The sequence below is a fragment of the Pantherophis guttatus genome, chromosome 4 (assembly GCF_059756535.1).
Source record: "Pantherophis guttatus breed Tessera chromosome 4, ASM5975653v1, whole genome shotgun sequence".
Taxonomy (NCBI): domain Eukaryota; kingdom Metazoa; phylum Chordata; class Lepidosauria; order Squamata; family Colubridae; genus Pantherophis; species Pantherophis guttatus.
In genome coordinates this window covers 77,359,513-77,380,198 of record NC_142066.1, presented here as the reverse complement: position 1 = coordinate 77,380,198, position 20,686 = coordinate 77,359,513, and the positions used below count along the sequence as shown (strand labels likewise).

The 20,686-nt window shown below is 41.6% G+C and overlaps 1 protein-coding gene across 1 annotated transcript in view; it reads right to left on the bottom strand.

The window, feature by feature from the left end:
* Positions 1 to 7,750: 7,750 nt before the first annotated feature.
* Positions 7,751 to 20,686, bottom strand: part of YAE1 (YAE1 maturation factor of ABCE1) — a 93,318-nt gene continuing 80,382 nt past the window's right edge. Inside the window, exons 4-5 of the mRNA XM_087892427.1 lie at positions 12,403 to 12,474; positions 7,751 to 9,764 (exon numbers count right to left, since the gene is read on the bottom strand). Coding sequence (XP_087748553.1) covers positions 9,725 to 9,764; positions 12,403 to 12,474 — 112 coding nt within the window. The 3' untranslated portion in view covers positions 7,751 to 9,724. The remainder of the gene's footprint in view (positions 9,765 to 12,402; positions 12,475 to 20,686) is intronic.

Here is a 20,686-nt window from a genome sequence, read left to right as displayed (position 1 = left end):
CATTTGTGTAATACAACCTGCATATTGTTCAAAACAGTCATTAGTATTATGGCTGATGTTTGACAGCAAGCCTAAAAGTCGAAGATTACAAGAGTGCTTCTTTCTTGGTATATATACAAAACATCACATACCAGGAATAGCATATTAAGATGGACTTATGCAGTGGTGGGTTTCAAAAATTTTTACTACTGGCTCTGTGGGCGTGGCGTGGTGGGCATGACAGGGGAGGGATACTGCAAAATCCCCATTCCCTCCCCACTCCAGGGGAAGGTTACTTCAAAATCCCCACCCCACTAACCTGCTCTGGGAAGGAATCAAATTCCCCTCTCTTCATTTCCCCAAATAAAATATTACTCATAAGAAAAGGCTCCCAGAAAAGCAATGACAAATCCAGCTGCTAACAAGGAACCTGCCTGATACTCATTCCACATTCCTGCCAGCTGCATAAAGGAAACTTTGTAAGAAGAAAAAAGCTACCAGTGCTTAGAGATAATAGAAAGTGGAAGCCGGAAGTTTGGCTCCATTTACAAGCAGGCAGAAAACTCATTCAAGACAGGATATTTCACAATGGAAATCACCCAAACCTTTTTAGAAACACAAAGCCCATGTTGCACAAACCTCAAAACTTCAAAAACATAGAACCATATAAAAATCCCTCCTCTTATCCAGTTTGTTGTTCAGCTGACCCAGAAACGAACTGCTGAATGTCACTTCGCTTCTGCAAGCAAAAACCTTCTTCCAGCAGCTGCTTCTTGGCTTGTCAATTTAAAGTGACAGCGTCTTTTTTTTCTTCTTCTTCTTCTTTGCCAAGTGATTTCCTGGCTGAGAAGCAAGTCCTGATTTTTTCCTTCTAGCCGATCAGTTGGGAGGCTTGTTGGCTTCTCAATTTAAAGCGACGGTGTCTTGTTTTTTTCTCTCTTCTTTGTCAAGTGAGCCCTGATTTTTTCCTTCTAGCCCAGCGGTTCTCAACCTGGGGGTCACGACCCCTTTGGGGGTCGAACAGCCATTTCACAGGGGTCACCAAAGCCCTCTCTCGCCCCCCCCCACACCTCACCCTCACCCTCTGCCTCTGTTGGATCGCTGTTCGCCGTTCACTTACCCTGCCCACTCCCAATCTATTGCTTAAAGGGTCGAGATGAGGATTTTGTACAATTCCTGCATGATAAAGTCGCTCAGATTTGGGAAGGCCTGGACGCCGATTGGGTAGATCCAGGGGAGGAGACGGGGGCAGGTCTTGAGAGCGTTATCTGGGAAGAGTTTGACTCTGTGGCTCCTGAGGAGGGTGGACAGGATTCTGGGCAAGCTTAACGCTGCCACATGTTTATTGGACCCGTGTCCCTCCTGGTTGGTACTGGTCTCCCGGGAGGTTACACGAGGCTGGCTCCAGGGGATTATAAATGCTTCTCTGAGTGAGGGTGTCTTTCCCGCCGCCTTGAAAGAGGCGGTTGTGAAGCCCCTCCTCAAGAAGCCTTCCCTGGACCCGGCTGTATTATCAAATTATCGTCCAGTCTCCAATCTTCACTTTGTTGTGAAGGTTGTTGAGAGTGTGGTGGCACGACAACTACCCCGATACCTGGATGAAGTTGTCTATCTGGATCTGTTCCAGTCGGGCTTCAGGTCACGATACAGCACAGAAACGGCATTGGTCGCATTGGTGGATGATCTCTGGAGGGCTCGGGACAGAGGTTGCTCCTCTATCCTGGTCCTATTAGATCTCTCAGCGGCTTTTGATACCATCGACCATAGTATCTTACTGCACCGGCTGGAGGGGTTAGGAATAGGGGGCACTGTGCTTCGGTGGTTCTCCTCCTTCCTCTCTGACCGCTCGCAGTTTGTGTTGGCAGAGGGGCAGAGGTCGACCTCGAGGCACCTTATTTGTGGGGTGCCGCAAGGGTCAGTCCTCTCACCCCTTCTGTTCAACATTTATGTAAAACCGCTAGGTGAGATCATCCGTGGTTTTGGGGTGAGTGTTCATCAGTATGCTGATGACACACAGCTATACATCTCCACCCCAGACCACCCCAATGATGCCCTTGCTGTGATGTCCCGTTGCCTGGAGGCCGTGCGGATCTGGATGGGGAGAAACAAGCTCAGACTCAACCCCTCCAAGACCGAGTGGCTGTGGCTTCCGGCGTCCCGGTATAGTCAGCTGGTACCATCACTGACAATAGGGAATGAGATCTTGCTCCCCACCGAGAGGGCCCGCAACTTGGGTGTCCTCCTGGATTCACGGTTATCTTTAGAAGATCATTTGACGGCCGTGGCCAGGGGTGCCTTTTATCAGGTTCGCCTGATCCGCCAGTTGCGTCCCTTTCTGGATCGGGACGCCTTGCGCATGGTCACTCATGCCCTAGTTACCTCCCGTATGGACTACTGTAATGCTCTCTACATGGGGCTCCCCTTGAAAAGCACCCGGAGGCTCCAACTGGTCCAGAACGTAGCCGCGCGGGTGATTATGGGCGCAGCTCGTTACGCCCATGTAACACCTCTCCTACGCGAGCTGCACTGGCTCCCGGTGGTCTTCCGGGTGCGATTCAAGGTGTTAGTTATCACCTTTAAAGCGCTCCATGGCTTAGGACCTGGGTACCTACGAGACCGTCTTTTGCCACCAATAGCCTCCCACCGACCAGTTCGTTCTCACAGGGAGGGACTACTCAGGGTACCGTCAGTCAAATTATGTCGACTGGTGACTCCCAGGGGGAGGGCCTTCTCTGTGGGGGCTCCAACCCTTTGGAATGAACTGCCCCCGGAGATACGGAATATCCCTGATCTCCGTGCTTTCCGCCGTGCCCTCAAGACCCTGATGTTCCAACAGGCAGGGCTAAACATACAAACATGCGAATGATTTTTTAAATGTTATCTAATTCTGGGTTTTATTTAATTGACCAAACTAAGTAACAATTTTAATTAGCAATTTTATGATGTTTGTGTGTCTATATTTTTCTTGACTGTACACCGCCTTGAGTCCTACGGGAGAAAGGCGGTATAGAAATATAATAAATAAATAAATAAATAATAATTGAGATACTATTAATTGTATATTGTGTTGAAAGCAGAAATGGTTAAGTTGTGGTTTGGAGGAATATATGGGGGAAATTATTTGGTTTATTATTATTGGTAAATATAATTAATTGATTTGTAAGAAATTGGATTGCATGGAAATTTATTTATTTATTTATTTATTTTATTTTATTTGTATACCACCCTTCTCCAACAGGACTCAGGGTGGTGAACAGCCATGGTAAAACAACATATAAAATTTAAAAGCAATTTAAAAACATTAAATAATTTGGCTATCCATTTTAAACAACCCGGGTTAAAACCAATTACAATATTGGTATATTGTAATTGGTATATTGGTAATTGGTATATTCCAATATTGAAATAATTGGAATATTCATGTTCATATTGATTGATATACAAAAAAGATAGTTATATAACTAATTGATTTATATTAAAATGTTGAATTTGTATTAAACAACTGTATTACATTGTAGGAAGTTAGCACCCACCCCTTTTCTAGAGGAATGAAATATTTTTAGGAAATATTTAAAAAGCAGAATATTATGTTTCCCTGAATGAAAATGGAGAAGCATGTTTTACAGACACAGCAACTCCCACCCTTTGTTAATGGGCCAGAGGCAGAAACCCAATCCTTTGTCAAAGGACATTTGCAACACAATAGCAACAGAAACTAACACAATGGGACCCATCTAGACAGAAACTCACCACATGGCACCTGGGAAGATTACATCAGCCAGCAAGGCTAGCTAAGACCCCCACCCCCTGGGAGTCTGACAACCAATCAGGATACTCTTTCTGGGCCCCAGGAAGTTCAAAGCCAGAGACAGCATAAAACCCAAAAAACTCGCTGTATCTGCCCTTTTCTGTTCAGGAACTCAAGCCATGTGATCCTGTCCACCATTAAACCATCTTTCCAAGCAGTCTCCATGTTTCCAGTGTCTTTTTCCCCACTTGGAGCAGAACCCAGAAGGATATTTCTTCCAACAACATAATTACATAATTAACCAATGTGAGGATGGATATAAAAATAGATGACAATGGGAAGGGGTATAATATAGAATAGAAGGGAAAAATTGAATTTGATTAAGATTAGAGATGATGAAGGGTAATATTGGTTTTTTTAAAAAATAGATGAGGAATAAATATGGCAAAAAGAAAATATAGAAATTGTAAATTTAATTGAAATGATTAAACACTGGTTAAATTTGTGAACCGGCCAAATACTCTGTTCAAAGAAAATACATTGTATGTTTGTATGTGTGTGTGGTCGACAGGTAAATCCCATTATCGTTTTAAAGAGACAAAGACCAAAATAATCCTGGAACAGAGTTTATTCTTTGCAAAGGGACTTTCTCTCTAAAGTAGAGAAAGACGGAAATAAAACAATTTACACAAGTTTTTATAGTCTTCAGGACATTCAGAATACACGTCAATAAAGTACCTTGGGAATCAGTTCCAGATCTTACATAACATCTTATATAACATATGCAGTACATAATTCCACCCTGGAAATTCCCCAATTCCCAACAGAAATACCCCTCAAAAACATCAATTGCGTACTTCCTTTAATTAATAAGGGCAAGTTAACCCAGGAACGTATTTCCTGCAAAACAAACATCTTCTCAAAAACAGGAATTACACATTTCCTTTCTCATGTTCTTAAATGTCAACTAAATTATATAATCAGGTTATACAAGGTAAAACAAAACCTTAACATGATTTCAAAATGGCGTAACTCAGGTTATGCTTTTACAGGAATAATTCCTATTTTTCTCACAATCCCCAATTCTCCTCTTCATTATCTTTTATTTCTGTAAACTATGAATATCCTGTAACAGTATAGAAACTCCTCTCCATACAATAGGTAATTTGGTCAATACCATGTTACCACATAAAAACATTAACTTGGAGGGAACTTGTATCCTTAGACATAGAAAATGTAACCCTTCCTCCAAAATCCAAAACTTCTTGTATGAAGGTATATAATTACCAAATAGCTCAGTGCATTGCTTATATAAAAATTCCATCCTATTTGTAAGGCCAATGTATTGAGGAACTATCTCATATGTACATTTGCACTTGGCACACACCATCTTCAAAAGATGACTTAATACATATCTCAGCTTCCTCAGTGGTGTCTATTAGGGTTAGTGGTGTTTCTATAAAAGAATAACGGTGCTCGAATTCAGTATGGAAACATAGCTGCTACCATGTTATAGGGTAACTAGGCAACACAGCCAAAATCCCCATTCCTATCCACACCTGTAGAATAACAAACATTACCACAAAAAATCCCATTATTCCTAGTGAACTAGCTCCCCCAACATCAATCAATCAAGGAGAACTTACATCCACTGGATATCAAAACATAGATTTACACCAATCAATAATATCTTTCCTCAATACAATCAAAAACACAACAAGAATTATTACCACTCCTAGCCAAATACAAATCTCTTCATAAAACTCTTCTTCCATCCATTGGTCATCAATCATCTAAAGGTTTGTCATCAAAAAGTCAATTTAAGAGGGTTTGCAGCAACTGTCTTTCCATAAGGCAAAGCCACCAATCCCTTGACTCTGGAATAGCATACCCAAATTTGTTCCTTAGTCCTTACAGCCGATTCAGTAGTCAGCAAAACTTGGAACGGTCCTTTCCACACCAGCTGCAACTTCTTCTCAGTAATGGCTTTTATCGGACCCAGTCTCCACTTTTGTATTCATGTGCTTGGAAATCAAGAGGTAGATTCTGTCCTTTTTACCTTAAATGAGAAAAACACTGGGACAGTCCCTGTATATATATTTTCAGAAAAAACATCCTTCAATTCTATCCTAGGCATCTCAACTTTCCCCACATATGGCCATCCAAACATCATTTCATATATAGATATCCCCAGATCTTTCCTAGGACTAGTTCCTATTCTTAATAGAGCTAAAGGCAAACACTTCATTCAAAGTAGTTGAAACTCTAACATTAATTTTTAAACAATAAATGTAATTGCCAATCAATTCCTAATTGTTCCATAACCTTCATCACCTTGGACAATGAAATGTATACCCCTATCACTATATTTGGGTATTATTCGCTCTAATATGATTTAACAATCTTCTGAGCACCTATCTTTACACAAAGAAAGACTTCAACCTATCCAGTAAAATAATCCACTATTATTATTACATATATCAATGGTCACACCACCAGCATTTCAATGTAATCTACTTAGATTCATTGAAAAGGCCAAATGGTCAAATCTCTACATATTTTTACATACATATTTTTTACATACACAATGTATTCATTTCCGTACCATTTGTATAACTATTGTATACACACCCCTAGACACATATATGCATATACATTTAATAAAATCAATAAGTGCTTGCGTTCCCCAATAGGTTCCCTCATGCACTCATTCAATCACATTCCACATCTTCCCATCTCTCTCTCCTATTGGTCAAGAGAACCAAACTCTCTTGAGACAATTTTAAAAACCTAGCATTTGTGCACCACCTTTTAGTTCCCAGTTCACATGCAAACCAACATTCCTTTGGCTATACCATCTTCCACTACTACAGACAAGTGGAAATTTTTCCTTAAACCAGGCAAACATAACACTGGAGCAACACTATATTTTTACTTTCTTCAACTCTTCAACCTTTCTTCCAAACAACTTAGTTTAGAATTAACTATCAATAAATCAATAGAGTCTCAATAAATACTCAACTCTCCCCACTTCAGAGGAATCACACCACACTTCTATCAAAAATTAGCTAAACTATTTCCACAAGCTTCAAAGAAATGCAAAGCTTAATCTAAATTCACAAGTCTATACAGACTAACTTACAAGTAACTTCCTAGCTAACCAGACCAAAAGTCATCTTTACCTTTTACCAGTAATTTTTCCCTCAAGGAAACATCCTTTACCTAGACAACACTAAGCTAAAATAACATAATCAACTATTCCCCAGACTATCCAGTATCTAGTATCTAGAAATCTCCTTCTCAGCATTCAAAATCATTTAAAATACACAGACACAAAAACATAAAAGAGGGTAATAAAAAACTTCAAAAAGCAAAAGAAAATCACCTAATAGAGGTACTCCGGATCTCTACTCCCAAAAACTTTTCAAACTTTCAATGTCACTTCTCTAAAGCAGAACAGGAAATACATCTGCATAGCTGCCAATGCAGTCAGAAACAATGCAGGATCAAATCACCCATTCGCCCCTCCTTTCTCTCAGACAAACTCAACAAAGGAAAAAAAAATGTGTAAAAGGGAAAACAAACCGCACCTTCCCTCCCCCCTTTCTTACTTCTCTTATTCAGAACAAAAAGACGGGGGAAATATAGAGAAGAAAAATACTACTCCTGTCTCTAATTAACATCGCAAATACCTCTACCTAATCCTACTTCTCCATAGGATCTCTCTCATCTCTCACTTGCTCATTCACACACTTGCTATTACAACATAACAACAACTACAACAACAAACTCTTGCCACTCACTATTTCAATATACAAAAGGAAATTTCTCAGAGGTTCAACGCACAGGCATTCACAAATATCAGGATCACTTTACCACCCCCATTTAAGGGCTTACCACATACACTCATATTTATTCTGCAATCAGACCTTTTAGTGTATTCCAACGCACACATGCCTTTTCCCTACCAATTAGTCAGCATAAATACTTCAGGGAGCTTTATTATCATTCTCATTATTATTATTTTTCAAGACAATGAGCTCTATTGCCTAAACAACTCTCATTACACACACATACCATTTAACAACATTTGCAAACCTGGAATAAAACCTGGAAAGGTTCCATCCCTTCAGATACCCATTTCAGTTTTATCCTTGACATCTTGTAGCCCATTCCTCAAGCAGTGGAAAACTTCAGGATGCGGTTTTTAATCAAAAACTTGATTTTGGGCCCTAACCACACCTGTCCTCCACAGCTCCAGACTTAAACCAAGAAGGTCACTTAATTAGCCAGCACACACATATCACCATCACATCACATTAATCAAAGACAAAATATTCGCATTCAACCTCAGGTAAGAAGAACAATAAACCTTCCTTATCACATTCCTACAGAGTTTTCTGCCTCATCCAAGAACAATAAAGATCTGTATACCAAGCTCACACCCCAGAAGAGACAATGCATCTCTCCCAAGCAGATTAAGACCTACTTCTAGAACAAATATCACATCCAAACGTATAATACACTTTTTGCTTTCCAATCCACCAACACTAGACTTTTTTCCCACTGGTGTAATCCTCTCCCAATTCCAGGACACTGTCGCCACATCGCAACCAAAGTTTCACAAAACCTTTTCCTCTTCTAGTCTTGGCCTCATCCCAATTCACATAGACCTTTTAAGCTTCTTTCAACAGAGCAGCAATATCAGTAGTAGCTTCTGTATGTCTGGCCATGATTTCGTCACAAATTTCATTTTCATTAAGGACTCATAAGCCGGCGTTTCAGGAGAAAGACCAGTGTGCTTATTCAAATTGTCCTTAATATTTTCCAGAAACACAGACGGTGTTTCTTCCCACAACTGTTCCACCTCAAAAACTTTTGTTTCTTCCTTGAGGTACAGCTGTCTTAACTCCCTCCATTTGTTCCCGATCAGCTAAATTATTATTATTCCAACCAAGATCAACTAATGGAGACTTAACATCTGCAGCAACGGGCTGAACAGCCCCCACTTGGGTTTAATCCAAAAAAAAAACCATAGCTGCCTTTCGAATTTGTGACCTCTCCTCAGGGGAGAACAAATAACCCAATATACACTGTAACTCTGCAAAAGTATACAGATTGGGTCTCAAGAACAAATCCAATGACTCAGACAACTTAATCAGATCCGCTTAGAAAGATGGCATATTTCTTTTATAATCTTCCAGATCAGAAGATGTCAAAGACTCATTCACAAAAGCCGCAATACCATTCAGCATTCCTCTTAAAGGAAACATTCCTTTAGTTTGTGAACATGTAACATGAGGAGAAGTGGATGGATTCTGTTTCACAGTTACTAACAATTCACCCAACTCCTTTTCCAGCTGCCTATATTACTGTCCTGCTGAAGTCTCTTCCTTTCAGCTCCCAGCAACAACATCAATTTCACCCACAACTTGGATTATACGAAGGAGGGGGAGGTGGGCATGTAGCATAAGCTAAAGGATCCCAACCTTCCTCTTCTTCTTCCTTCCCATACAAAACTCTAGAACTTCTCGGGGAAGAGGAGTTAAACTACTGAACATGGAACTGAGGTTCAACATATAACAATTGAACTTTCAACTTCTTTTTTCACCAAAACTTTCTTCAAAGCATTGATCCAATATGGGTCTGACTCCCCAAACTTACTCCACCTATAATTAGGCTGTATCAACACAAACGTCAGCCAAACCTCCTTACAATAATTAATCATAGTCACCTTATCTAATACCTTTGTACAAGCTTCCAACCAATCCTCTAACCACTAATGGAGATATGGGGGATGGAGGATATTTCAGTCTCAGCAGCACTTTTCCCTGGTAAAGTCCCCATACTTTCCCCAACCTGTATTACACTAATTATACACACAAATCATACAGGCCACACACACAAACATACACAAATCCAAACCACCAAAAAGAAAACATATACTCACTCCTGGTGCACCAAAGTCTTCAGGAACGTTCCTCTCTGTCCAGGCATTCAGGCCTCTGCCTCAAGGTTCATAGAAAAGCAAGTCCGGCTGGAAAGGAAATAACCCCATCTCACTGAAATCAGTGTTATGTGCGCACGCAGGGAAATCCCTTCCAGACAGAATGTTTTCAGTCCCTTCGGGCGCCAATTGTGGTCGACAGGTAAATCCCATTATCATTTTAAAGAGACAAAGACCAAAATAATCCTGGAACAGAGTTTATTCTTTGCAAAGGGACTTTCTCTCTAAAGTAGAGAAAGACGGAAATAAAACAATTTACACAAGTTTTTATAGTCTTCAGGACATTCAGAATACACGTCAATAAAGTACCTTGGGAATCAGTTCCAGATCTTACATAACATCTTATATAACATATGCAGTACATAATTCCACCCTGGAAATTCCCCAATTCCCAACAGAAATACCGCTCAAAAACATCAATTGCGTACTTCCTTTAATTAATAAGGGCAAGTTAACCCAGGAACGTATTTCCTGCAAAACAAACATCTTCTCAAAAACAGGAATTACACATTTCCTTTCTCATGTTCTTAAATGTCAACTAAATTATATAATCAGGTTATACAAGGTAAAACAAAACCTTAACATGATTTCAAAATGGCGTAACTCAGGTTATGCTTTTACAGGAATAATTCCTATTTTTCTCACAGTGTGTTTCTAATTATTGCTATTTATTCATATTTGTTCTCTTTTATTCTTTAAAGTTTAACAATTCATTCTTTATCTTAATATCTTTATATTTGTTTGGGGTTGGCTTTCTTCCCTTTCATCTTTTTTATTGTACAGCAATCTTTCTCCTCAAACCTATCACCTCTCTCTTTTCTTTCCTTCTTACTTTCTCTTCCCCCACCTCTTCTTCTCCTTCCTACTTCCTCTTCCTTTCTCCTTCTCCTCCTCTCTTCCTCCCTCTCTTACCCTCACTCCTACTCTAATTTCCCTTCCCTTCCTTCATCCCTCTCTATTGCTGTATCCTTTTATGCATATGGACTACTCAGAGGGCTGAAAAAGTTATTTTTGACTGGTCCTCGCACTTTTGACCAGTCCTCGAATTTACAACTGTCCTCACATTTTACCCTATCTTATCACCATGGTGAAGAGAAGCAGTTGTGAAATGAGTGACATGGTTTATTTTATTTATTTTATTTATTTTATTTTTAAATTTGTATACCGCCCTTCTCCCTGAGGACTCAGGGCGGTGAACAGCCAAGTAAAAGCATAAACTACAAACATTGAAATACAATTAAAAAGATATATATAAATTTGGCCCCATGATTAAAAACAATAACAAACAATTAAAAACATTTTAAAAAGTGTTAGGCCAGCCCAGCTTGCTGGAAAAAGAAGGTTTTAAGGGCACGGCGGAAGGCACCAAGGTTTTGATTCTCCTTATCTCTGGGGGCAGCTGATTCCAGAGGGTAGGTGCCCTCACAGAGAAGGCCCTCCCCTTGGGGGTCACCAGCCTCCATTGTTTGGCTAATGGCACCCCGAGGAGGCACTCTCTGTGGGAGCACACAGGTCGATGGGAGGCCGTCGGTAGCAGCAGGCGGTCTCGAAGATAACTAGGTCCTATGCCATGGAGTGCTTTAAAGATGATAACCAATACCTTGAAGCGCACCCGGAAGACCACTGGGAGCCAGTGTAGCTCACACAGGAGAGGTGTTATATGGGAGCGCCATGCGGCTCCTGTGACTACCCGCGTGGCCGCATTCTGGACCAGTTGGAGCCTCTGGGTGCTCTTCAAGGGGAGCCCCATATAGAGAGCATTGCAGTAGTCCAGGCAAGAGGTGACGAGGGCATGAGTGACTGTGCACAGGGAATCCTGATCAAGAAAGGGCCACAACTGGCGAATCAGGGGAACCTGACAGAAGGTCCCCCTGGCTACAGCCGTCAGATGTTCCTCCAAGGACAGCTGCGTATCCAGGAGGACTCCCAGATTACGCGCCCTCTCCGCGGGGGCCAAAGACTCGCCCCCGATAGTCAGTGATGGAGTCAGTTGACTATATCGGGATGCCAGGAACCACAGCCACTCAGTCTTGGAAGGGTTGAGCTTGAGCTGTTGTTAAGAATGCTGCACGGGCATAAATGTGAGGATGGTCATAAGTGTGAGGACCAGTCAAAAGTGCGAGGATCTGTCAGAAATGACTTTTTTCAGCCCTCTGAATAGTCCCTATACACATAGCCATGGCCACCCGGTCACATGACCAGCTAGCCACACCCACCCAGTCACATGACCTCCAAGCCACGCCCACAAAATAAGCCACGCCCACAGAACTGATAGTAAAAAAATTTAGAACCCACCCCTGGTTGGGGGTCACCACAACATGAGGAACTGTATTAATGGGTCGCGGCATTAGGAAGGTTGAGAACCACTGTTCTAGCCGATTAGCTGGGAGTCGGGAGGCAGCGAATAGATTGGGGGCGGGGCTAGGCAGAGGTGGTATTTACTGGTTCTCCAAACTACTCTAAATTTCCACTACCGGTTTGCAAGAACCAGGGAGAACTGATAGCATCCCACCACTGACTTGGATAATAGAAAAGTGTCTTTTTGTAATCATGGAATAAGAGCAAAGTAGAAACATGTTTGAACAAGAGATGATGGGTAATGTATATGGATGTAATTAAAGCAAAGATAATTTGCAAAATTAGAAAGTATGGAGATTTATTTACTTACATATTTACTGAAATCAATATGCCAATGAGCCCCAGAAAAAGGTCCAAGCAGCTAACAATGCTACCAGCATACCTGCAAAAGTGGTATCATAAAAAGTATCATCCAGCATGAGAAATGATGATGATGATGATGATGATGATGATGATGATGATGATGATGATACCAATCCCTCCCCAAAGCTTTCCAAAACATCCAAGTTTTAGCAACTTTCTTAAATGCCAGGACAGTTTGCATTTATTTTATAACACATGCCTTTAATTTATTTGGCTTACTATTATTTCTTTTCTGTACTCTGTTTCATATTGGTTAATCCTAAGGATAGGTATGTATGGGTAATGAGAAAATTGTTTGATTTGATATGTTGCTGTGGTCCATCACAAGATGCTTTCTGACACAGGACCTTTACATGTACCTGCAACTGCTGCCAGGCAGCAAAATTATGCAGTGCTTGCAAAACATATGTTGCCCTATAAAAAATGTAACCCTGAAAAAAAGGATTTTTAAAGGTTTCTCTTGATTAGAAAAAAAATATATCAAAGAGCAATAAAAAAAGTGGGGGGACTACCTGCTGGACAATCTGAAATAATATTACATTATCTCAGATCTAAACAATTTTGGTACTGAAAAAGTAAGAATTAAAGTAAAATAGGGGATATTATTTTTAAAAAAATTAAAAATGTCAGTGTGTGCAAAATAGACAAATTAATATTCTATCATGCTATATTCTTATATAATAGGCTTTTATTTACTTTGATTTCAAACTCGAATTTTGAACTTTGTTTCTTCATAAAATTTTCATTCCTAAAAAAACTGGGCTATAGGAAAGCCAGCTATAAAATAAAAGAATTGCAGAATCCCAGAGAAATTAGCTAGTTTGTTTAGATATTTTTTAAATGTGCTTCTCTGTCACCATCACTGAAAATAAAATAAACAGATCACATTTTTCCTTGCTACATTATTAAAAAATATAATCACTAATGCATCTCAGTTATTATTTACATGTAGTACCTGATAGATTATTGATTAGCCTATAGGCCATATCAAAGCACAAGATTCAAACAAATATCACCAATAAATTCCTATACAAACAACATGTAGTACCTGATATTTGATATCTGGAATTAGAGGTTTTCTTTCTTGGGTTTTGAACAGAGGCAGCCCTGACATTAAGCAAAATCTGCTTTATTGGCCAACCCAGAGACCCAGAGACCCTGTTTACAGAGGAGGCTGAGCACATAATGTCAACCCATGGGAGTGACCAGGAAGACTGCGGAGCCCTGGGGTCAACCTCCCCACAGCCACACTGGTGTCAGCCCTGGAGGCAATCTTTTTCTTTAGATCTTCACCTGGTAGATGGGCATGCTGTGGGAAATGGGAGGGGGGTGAGATGTATAGCCATAACAACATTCTTTTAATGGGAGTCAAGGATGTTCAGTCTGTACCTGGAGAAGTGTGACTGGGAAGCAATTCAAGTTAGGATGCTAGGACCAGGTTGAAGACCAAAAACCAGGGGCGGAGGTCAGTAGTAGAATATTCCCAGGAGTTTCGTGAGTTGGCCTGCCACATGCATGGCTGGCCCCCAGAAGTCCTGATGGAGTGCTACAAAGATGGGTTTAACAAAGAAATCTATCAGAGCTGCATCTCCTGGGGGGGAGAGGGCTCGAGACCTTTAGCGCTGGTATGTGTTGGCAGCCAAGGTGGAAATTGATCTGGCTAGAAACCGGCATCATGGAAGCCACAACTGGAGCAAGCCTTCCCCCTCTGCCCCTAAAGAGGCCCCAAGAGCTGCCAACCGAGGTCCACGGTGTGCTTCAAGTGTGGGAAGGAGGGGCACTGAGCAGCTCATTTCCTCACCAAGGCAAGCTCCAAGCCGACAACTGCTGGGGGCAGGAAGCCTGAGAAGCAGCCAGCAAACCACCAAGAAACTGTTAGAGTTTGCAGCAATCCAACCAGCACACATATAAATAATTCAGCAGGATTCATTTATATAAGAAACTTCTATATATACAATACCATACAGCAGAAGCCAGAACCAGAAATCAGAATCCAGAAGTACAGAAGTACAGAATCATAGATTCTGTACGCAATATTCACAGAAGCAAGATATAATGCAGAGGTTATATAAAGCAACTCTTATATACAGATCAGTCAAGCTAAGTCATGCCCAGGCTCTGAGCCGTCTGGGTCACCAAACAGTCCCCATTGGCAGACCTGTTACCATTCGAATTCATGAACTTTCATATACCAACAGAAACAGCACTGAAGGGGGAAGAGGTCGTTGAGTTCGCCCCTCCTAGCTAGGAATAGCTGGGAACTCTGACCACCCTGGAGGAGAGTGAGACCAACTCCAACGATGACCCCCTGGTAAGTCACGATGTAGCCTCCATGACCATTCCAGTGGAGCTGTGGGTGCCTTCATCTGGCGCCCAGGGGAAGATGGGACTCAAGGTGCACAAGATTTGTAATTAGCCCCGAGGTGGTAGAGAAACTTAGATGACATCCTTATATACACCGAAACTATGGAGAAACATGTGAAGTTAGTGCACACAGTCTTGAAAAAACTCAGAGCTGCTGAATTATATACCAAATTGTCAAAGTGCAAATTTCACCAGGATAAAATTGACTATTTGGGTTACTGTATATCACATAAGGGGATAGAAATGGACCCTGAGAAGATGCAGTCATAGAGTGGATGTTCCCCTCCTGCTTTCCAAGCAGTTGGAAAGTTTCCTGGGTTTTGCAAACTTCTACAGACAATTCATTCCCTTGTTTGCTAAAATTGCATTACCCATTACCAACCATCTGAAGACAAAGGGAGACGCCAAACCAAAATCTAGCTGTCCATTTAAGTGGATAATGGAATACCAAGCAGCTTTGAGAAACTTAAGTAGCTATTTGCAGCCAAACCTGTCCTTAAACATCCCAACGTAGATGTCCCCTTTGTAGTCCAGGCTAACACCAGTGATGTGGCTGTGGGGGCCGTGCTCTTGCAGGCAAACACCACTGGGGCCTTACAACCCTGAGTTTATACCTCCAGGAAATTAACGGAAACTGTAAGGAGATGGGCAATTTGGGAGAAGGAAGCATTTGCTATCCATTGGGCCCTATTAACTTGGAGGCATTTCCTAGAAGGGGCAAAGCACCCTTTTGAAGTGTTGACTGACTATAAAAACATGGAAGCCCTAAAACTCCTTGAAAACTGTCACCCAAGCAAATTCATTGGGTGCAATACTTAAACTATTTTAACTTTTCCTTGTGCTACATCCCTGGGGGAAAGAACTTTATGGTGGATGCTTTGTCTAGATTGCCTTAATACAATAGTGCTCGGTCAGAAGTAAACTGTCCAGTTATCCCTTCCAAGGAACTAGCTGTCCCGGTGGTTACCAGAGCCTTGACCTTCCTAGTGATTTATGTGAGGAGCTGAAAGGAACGCTAAATAGTGATGACTGCTTCCTGTCCCATTCAAATGAGTGCACCATGTGGGGTAGTCTGGCATGGATTGGCGCTAAATTACACATTCTCACCAGTCTTAGGGGGTCTGTGTTGCAACAGGCCCATGATTCAAAAGCTGCTGGGCACTTTGGCTTCATGAAAACTTTACACCTGATTAAACAGCAGTTTTGGTGGTGCTCGTTGAAAAAAGGACATAGAGACCTATGTGGCCCGCTGCCTCTCTGTCTCAATTGGGACAGAAGAACTATATAATTTGGGCTACAAAGATAGAGTATTTCCTGAAGGTTAAGGAGCTCTGGGATATAGTTGTTAATCCAACCCAAGCACCATTAGCAGCTGCAGAGCAAAGGCAGCATGATAAAGCAATGGCCTACATCATCTTGAGTTTACAAGATGAACAATTTATCAATGTAGCTGATTTAAAGACTGCAAAGGAGGTCTGGCTGAAGTTGAGAAGTGTGTTACAAGGGTTATGTCTGCAGTCTTGGCAGGATTAGTTTGAGATGTATTCCCTGACTCTTGAGGAGCTGCCTTCAGCTGCGTCTGTGAGGTATTTCTGGTTCCTGTCATATGTAGATATATATCTGTAATGATGGCTTGTTGGGGGGTCTTCTTCTACTTATGATTAAACCTACTTGAAACATGGTGTCAGAAGCCTGAATCCATGTCTTCTGGATACATTTGAAGCATACTCCCGAAAGCTAAGCAGTGGAATTATGGCAGCTGCTAACAGTATATCTCTACCTGAGCCTATGAGGGTGAGTGGAGACTGCGGCAGCAATTGGAATAAGTTCAGGGCAGAGTTCGAAGATTATGCCTTCGCTACAGGCTTGGAAGATAAGTCAGCAGCAGTTTAACCTGCCACATTAAGGAGATTGATGGGCAGTGAATGTGTCCATATCTACAGACACAATTTAACCCTTTCTGTGGAGCAAGAAAGAGATACCAATGTTATTCTAGATGCTTTAGAGACATTTCAGACCTCTCAAAAATGTTATTTTTGAAAGATACATATTTGGCAGCTGCAAGCAAGAAGAAGGTGAAACAATAGATAATTTTGTCACATGCTTAAAGGAAAAAGCAGCTAGTTGTGACTATGGCCCCTTAAGGGATGAACTCAGTCGGGACAAAATAGTTTTGGGAGTTACTAGTGAAAGCACACGCCGCCGTCTCTTGAGGGAGCATAATTTAAGCCTACAAGCAGTAATTGAGATGTCTCAAATTATAGAACTTACTGACAAATGGCTGAGAGTCCTAGAGTGGGGTAAGGATTGTGTTAATACAGTCTCTAAACAACAGCCAAGTATGATGAATTATCAACACAAATATCAGAATAAAAGGCAGTTTTATAATTCATCTGTAAACAATCAAGTAGCATGCAAATATTGCGGCAGTATGCTTATACAAGAGAGAGAGAAGTGCCCAGCATATGGGAAGATCTGCAGAGTATGTGGGAGGCTAAATCACTTTGCAGGAGTGTATCAGGCACCGAAAAGGGAAGTGAGGAAGCTGCATACAATTGAGCAAACGTTAGACTCAGAGAATGCATCTCAGGAGGATGCATCCTTGTTTATCACTGATGCAGTTTATAGGAAAGAATGTATCGGCACAATACACTCCAAGGGCAAAAAATGGTTTGTGAATCTCATAACAACATAATTCAACCGCACCAGCTGGACTCAAGTGCAACCTGTGATGTTATGAGTTTAAAGGACAAAATGAAACTGGCACCCGAGATACTTCTTCAGCCTAGCAGTACTAAATTGAAGTTATATTCAGGAGAATTAATGAACTCACTGGGCCTATTTCAAACAGAATGCAGCATAGGTGGGGATATTTATAAACTTGAATTTGAGATTGTGGAAGCTGATCAGAAACCATTATTGTCAGGATCAACATGTGAATGCTTGGGGTTGATGCAGTTTACCATTCCGGCCAAGTTACACAATGTTGTGAGTTACCCCCCTAAATCTCTGGTGGGGCCATTGACAAAACAGCAAATCCTCCACGTATACCAGGAAGTGTTTGAGGGCCACATAGTATTTGTTCCAGGAGAGGTTCATTTTGAACTTGACTCTGCTTTTTCCCCAGTACAAAGTGCATCACGCAATGTGCCTATAACTATTAAGCAGCAGGTTAAAGCACAACTGGATACATACAAGGCGGAAGGACATATTATGTCAGTAACTGAGCTCACTGACTGGATAAGCAACATGGTTGTTATTAGGAGGCTGGAGAAGATTAGAATTTACATTGATCCCAAGTTTCTGAATATGGCCCTGAAGCGGTCACATTATTTAATACCAACGCTTGATGACGTTTTGCACAAGCTACCCAAAGCATGGGTTTTTACACTTGTTGATGCTAGAGACACCTTCTTACAGTGCAAACTGGATGAAATGAATAGCTACACGACTACATTCTGGACCCCATGGGGTAGAAAGAGATGGCTTAAATTACCCTTTGGAGTTTTGGTAGCACCAGAGGTGTATCAATGAAAGCAGCATGAATTACTGAGTAGGCTTGATGAAATTGAGCCAATAGCTGATTATATTCTTATAGTTAGCTGTGGTGAAACAGACGAAGAAGCTGAGCATGACCATGATGAGTTAATAGCACTATTAGATCGGTATAGACAGGTGCGGTTAAAACTCAGTGTAAAGAAGTTGCAATTTAAGGTGCACGAAGTCCGCTTCCATGAGCATATTTTGTCCTCACGAGGTTTAAAAGCTTATCCAGATAAGATTAGAGCCATTGTGGAGATGCCACTGCCTGCTGATGTTAAATCAGTGCAGACATTTATCGGATTTGTTATCTATTTAGCAAAATTTCTGCTGCACCTATCGGTGCAGCTATTGAGATGGCTTCTGGACAAAGATGCAGTTTGGCATTAGCTTCCCAAGCACAAGCAGACAGTACAGGAGATAAAACTTGGTCACTATTGATCAAGTGTTAAAATATTACGATATTACAAAGACTGCTACCATCCAAAGTGACTTGAGCAAAAATGGCCTAGGATGTTGCCTAATGCAAGAAGGTCAGCCGATCACATACGCATCCAGAGTCCTCTCTTCTGCCGAGTTGAACTATGCTCAAATTGAAAAGGAATGCTTAAGTATTGTATTTGCCTGCCAGCGTTTCCATCATTATCTTTATGGCCAGGATACAATCATAGCTGAAACTGATCACAAGCCACTAATAGCCATATTTAAGAAGCCCCTTTTGTATGCTCCCAAACTTCTGCAGAGCATGCAGAATTACAACCTTAATGTTGTCTACAAGCCAGGATGTGAAATGTATTTTAGTGATACCCTGAGTAGGGCTACATTAGATCAGGTGACACTTGGAGGAGAACATGAGCATCAGACGGTCTGCTGGTTGAAACAGGAACAAACTTTTTTTGCCGAAGTTAACCAAGCAGACTATCTTAATGTCACAAATGTCACAAATCACCGGCTATGTCAGCTTAAGCAGCATACAGGTACTGATGTAGCTTTGCAGGCACTGAAGGCTATCGTTATGAGTGGGTGGCCAGATGACAAGGAGGCAGTTCCAGCAATAGTGAGGGAATATTGGTCTTTCAGAGATGAGATTGCCATACAAACTGGGATCTTGTATAAGGGCCCAAGAGTCATAGCATACACTTGAGCCATATTGGCGGAGAGGCATGCTATAGACAAGCCTGTGACATGCTTTACTGGCCCAATATGCAGGGTGAAATCAAGGTCTTTGTTAGCAATTGTTCTACCTGCAATGAATATGCATATTCACAACAAAGAGAAACCATGATGTCACACAAGATACCATCACGTCCTTGGCAGATGGTTAGTATGGATTTGTTCAACTATGCAGGAAAAGAATATCTAATATTAGTTGATCATTATTCTGACTTTTGGGAAATCGAACTCCTTATGGACTGTTCAGCTGAGACTACCATTAAAGATGCAAGACACAGTTTGCACGTTATGGCCAACCAGATAAAGTGATCTCAGATAATGGTCCTCAGTTTACGAGTTTACAGTTTAGGAAATTTGCCGCTGAGTGGGAGTTCGAGCATGTGACCTCTTCACTGCGTCATCCGCAAGCTAACATAAAGCTGAATCAGTTGTGAAGATCGCTAAGAATCTATGTAGGAAAGCTCACAGTGAAGGTAAAGACTCGTGGAAAGCCATTCTACATTGGAGAAATACCCCATCTGTGGGCATGGACAGTAGTCTGGCACAGAGACTGATGGCAAGGAGACTAAAGATATCACTACCAGTGGCCGACAGGCTGCTTGAGCCCTCGGTGATACAAGGGGTTGCAGAAAAGTTACGGCTGAAGAGACAAGCAGTCAAGGCAAGATATGACAACTCAGTTAGAGATTTGTCAGAATTGAAGATCGGGGAACGGATTCGGATGAGACCGCTGCCTGGAGATCGAACAGGTCACTGGAAAATGGGTAGCTGCTTACAACACGTTCCTATTTAGTGGACATTGAAGGAACTTTGTATCGTCACAATCGGGTAGACTTGCATGTAACTGAGTGGCCAGACTTTACATATCCTGTGGACAGGCCAGACATACCTGGTGTTACCACGCTGCATTTACCCATGAACAATGAGGAATGCACAGGGATGGGGCCTCAGATTAATGTTGATGAGAGCTCGGAGCAAGAGGGCATACCCGAGTTGAGTGCCGGACACTGGAGTGTCCAGTGTCCACTCCAATAAGTGGCGAGAAGAGCCCAGTGGTTCCAATGAGGTCCATAGTGCAAAGAGAGCCAGTTGGCGCAAGAGGGCCAGTTGTTACTTGCAGTGGCCGATGTTCGTGACCACCTGACAGACTCAAC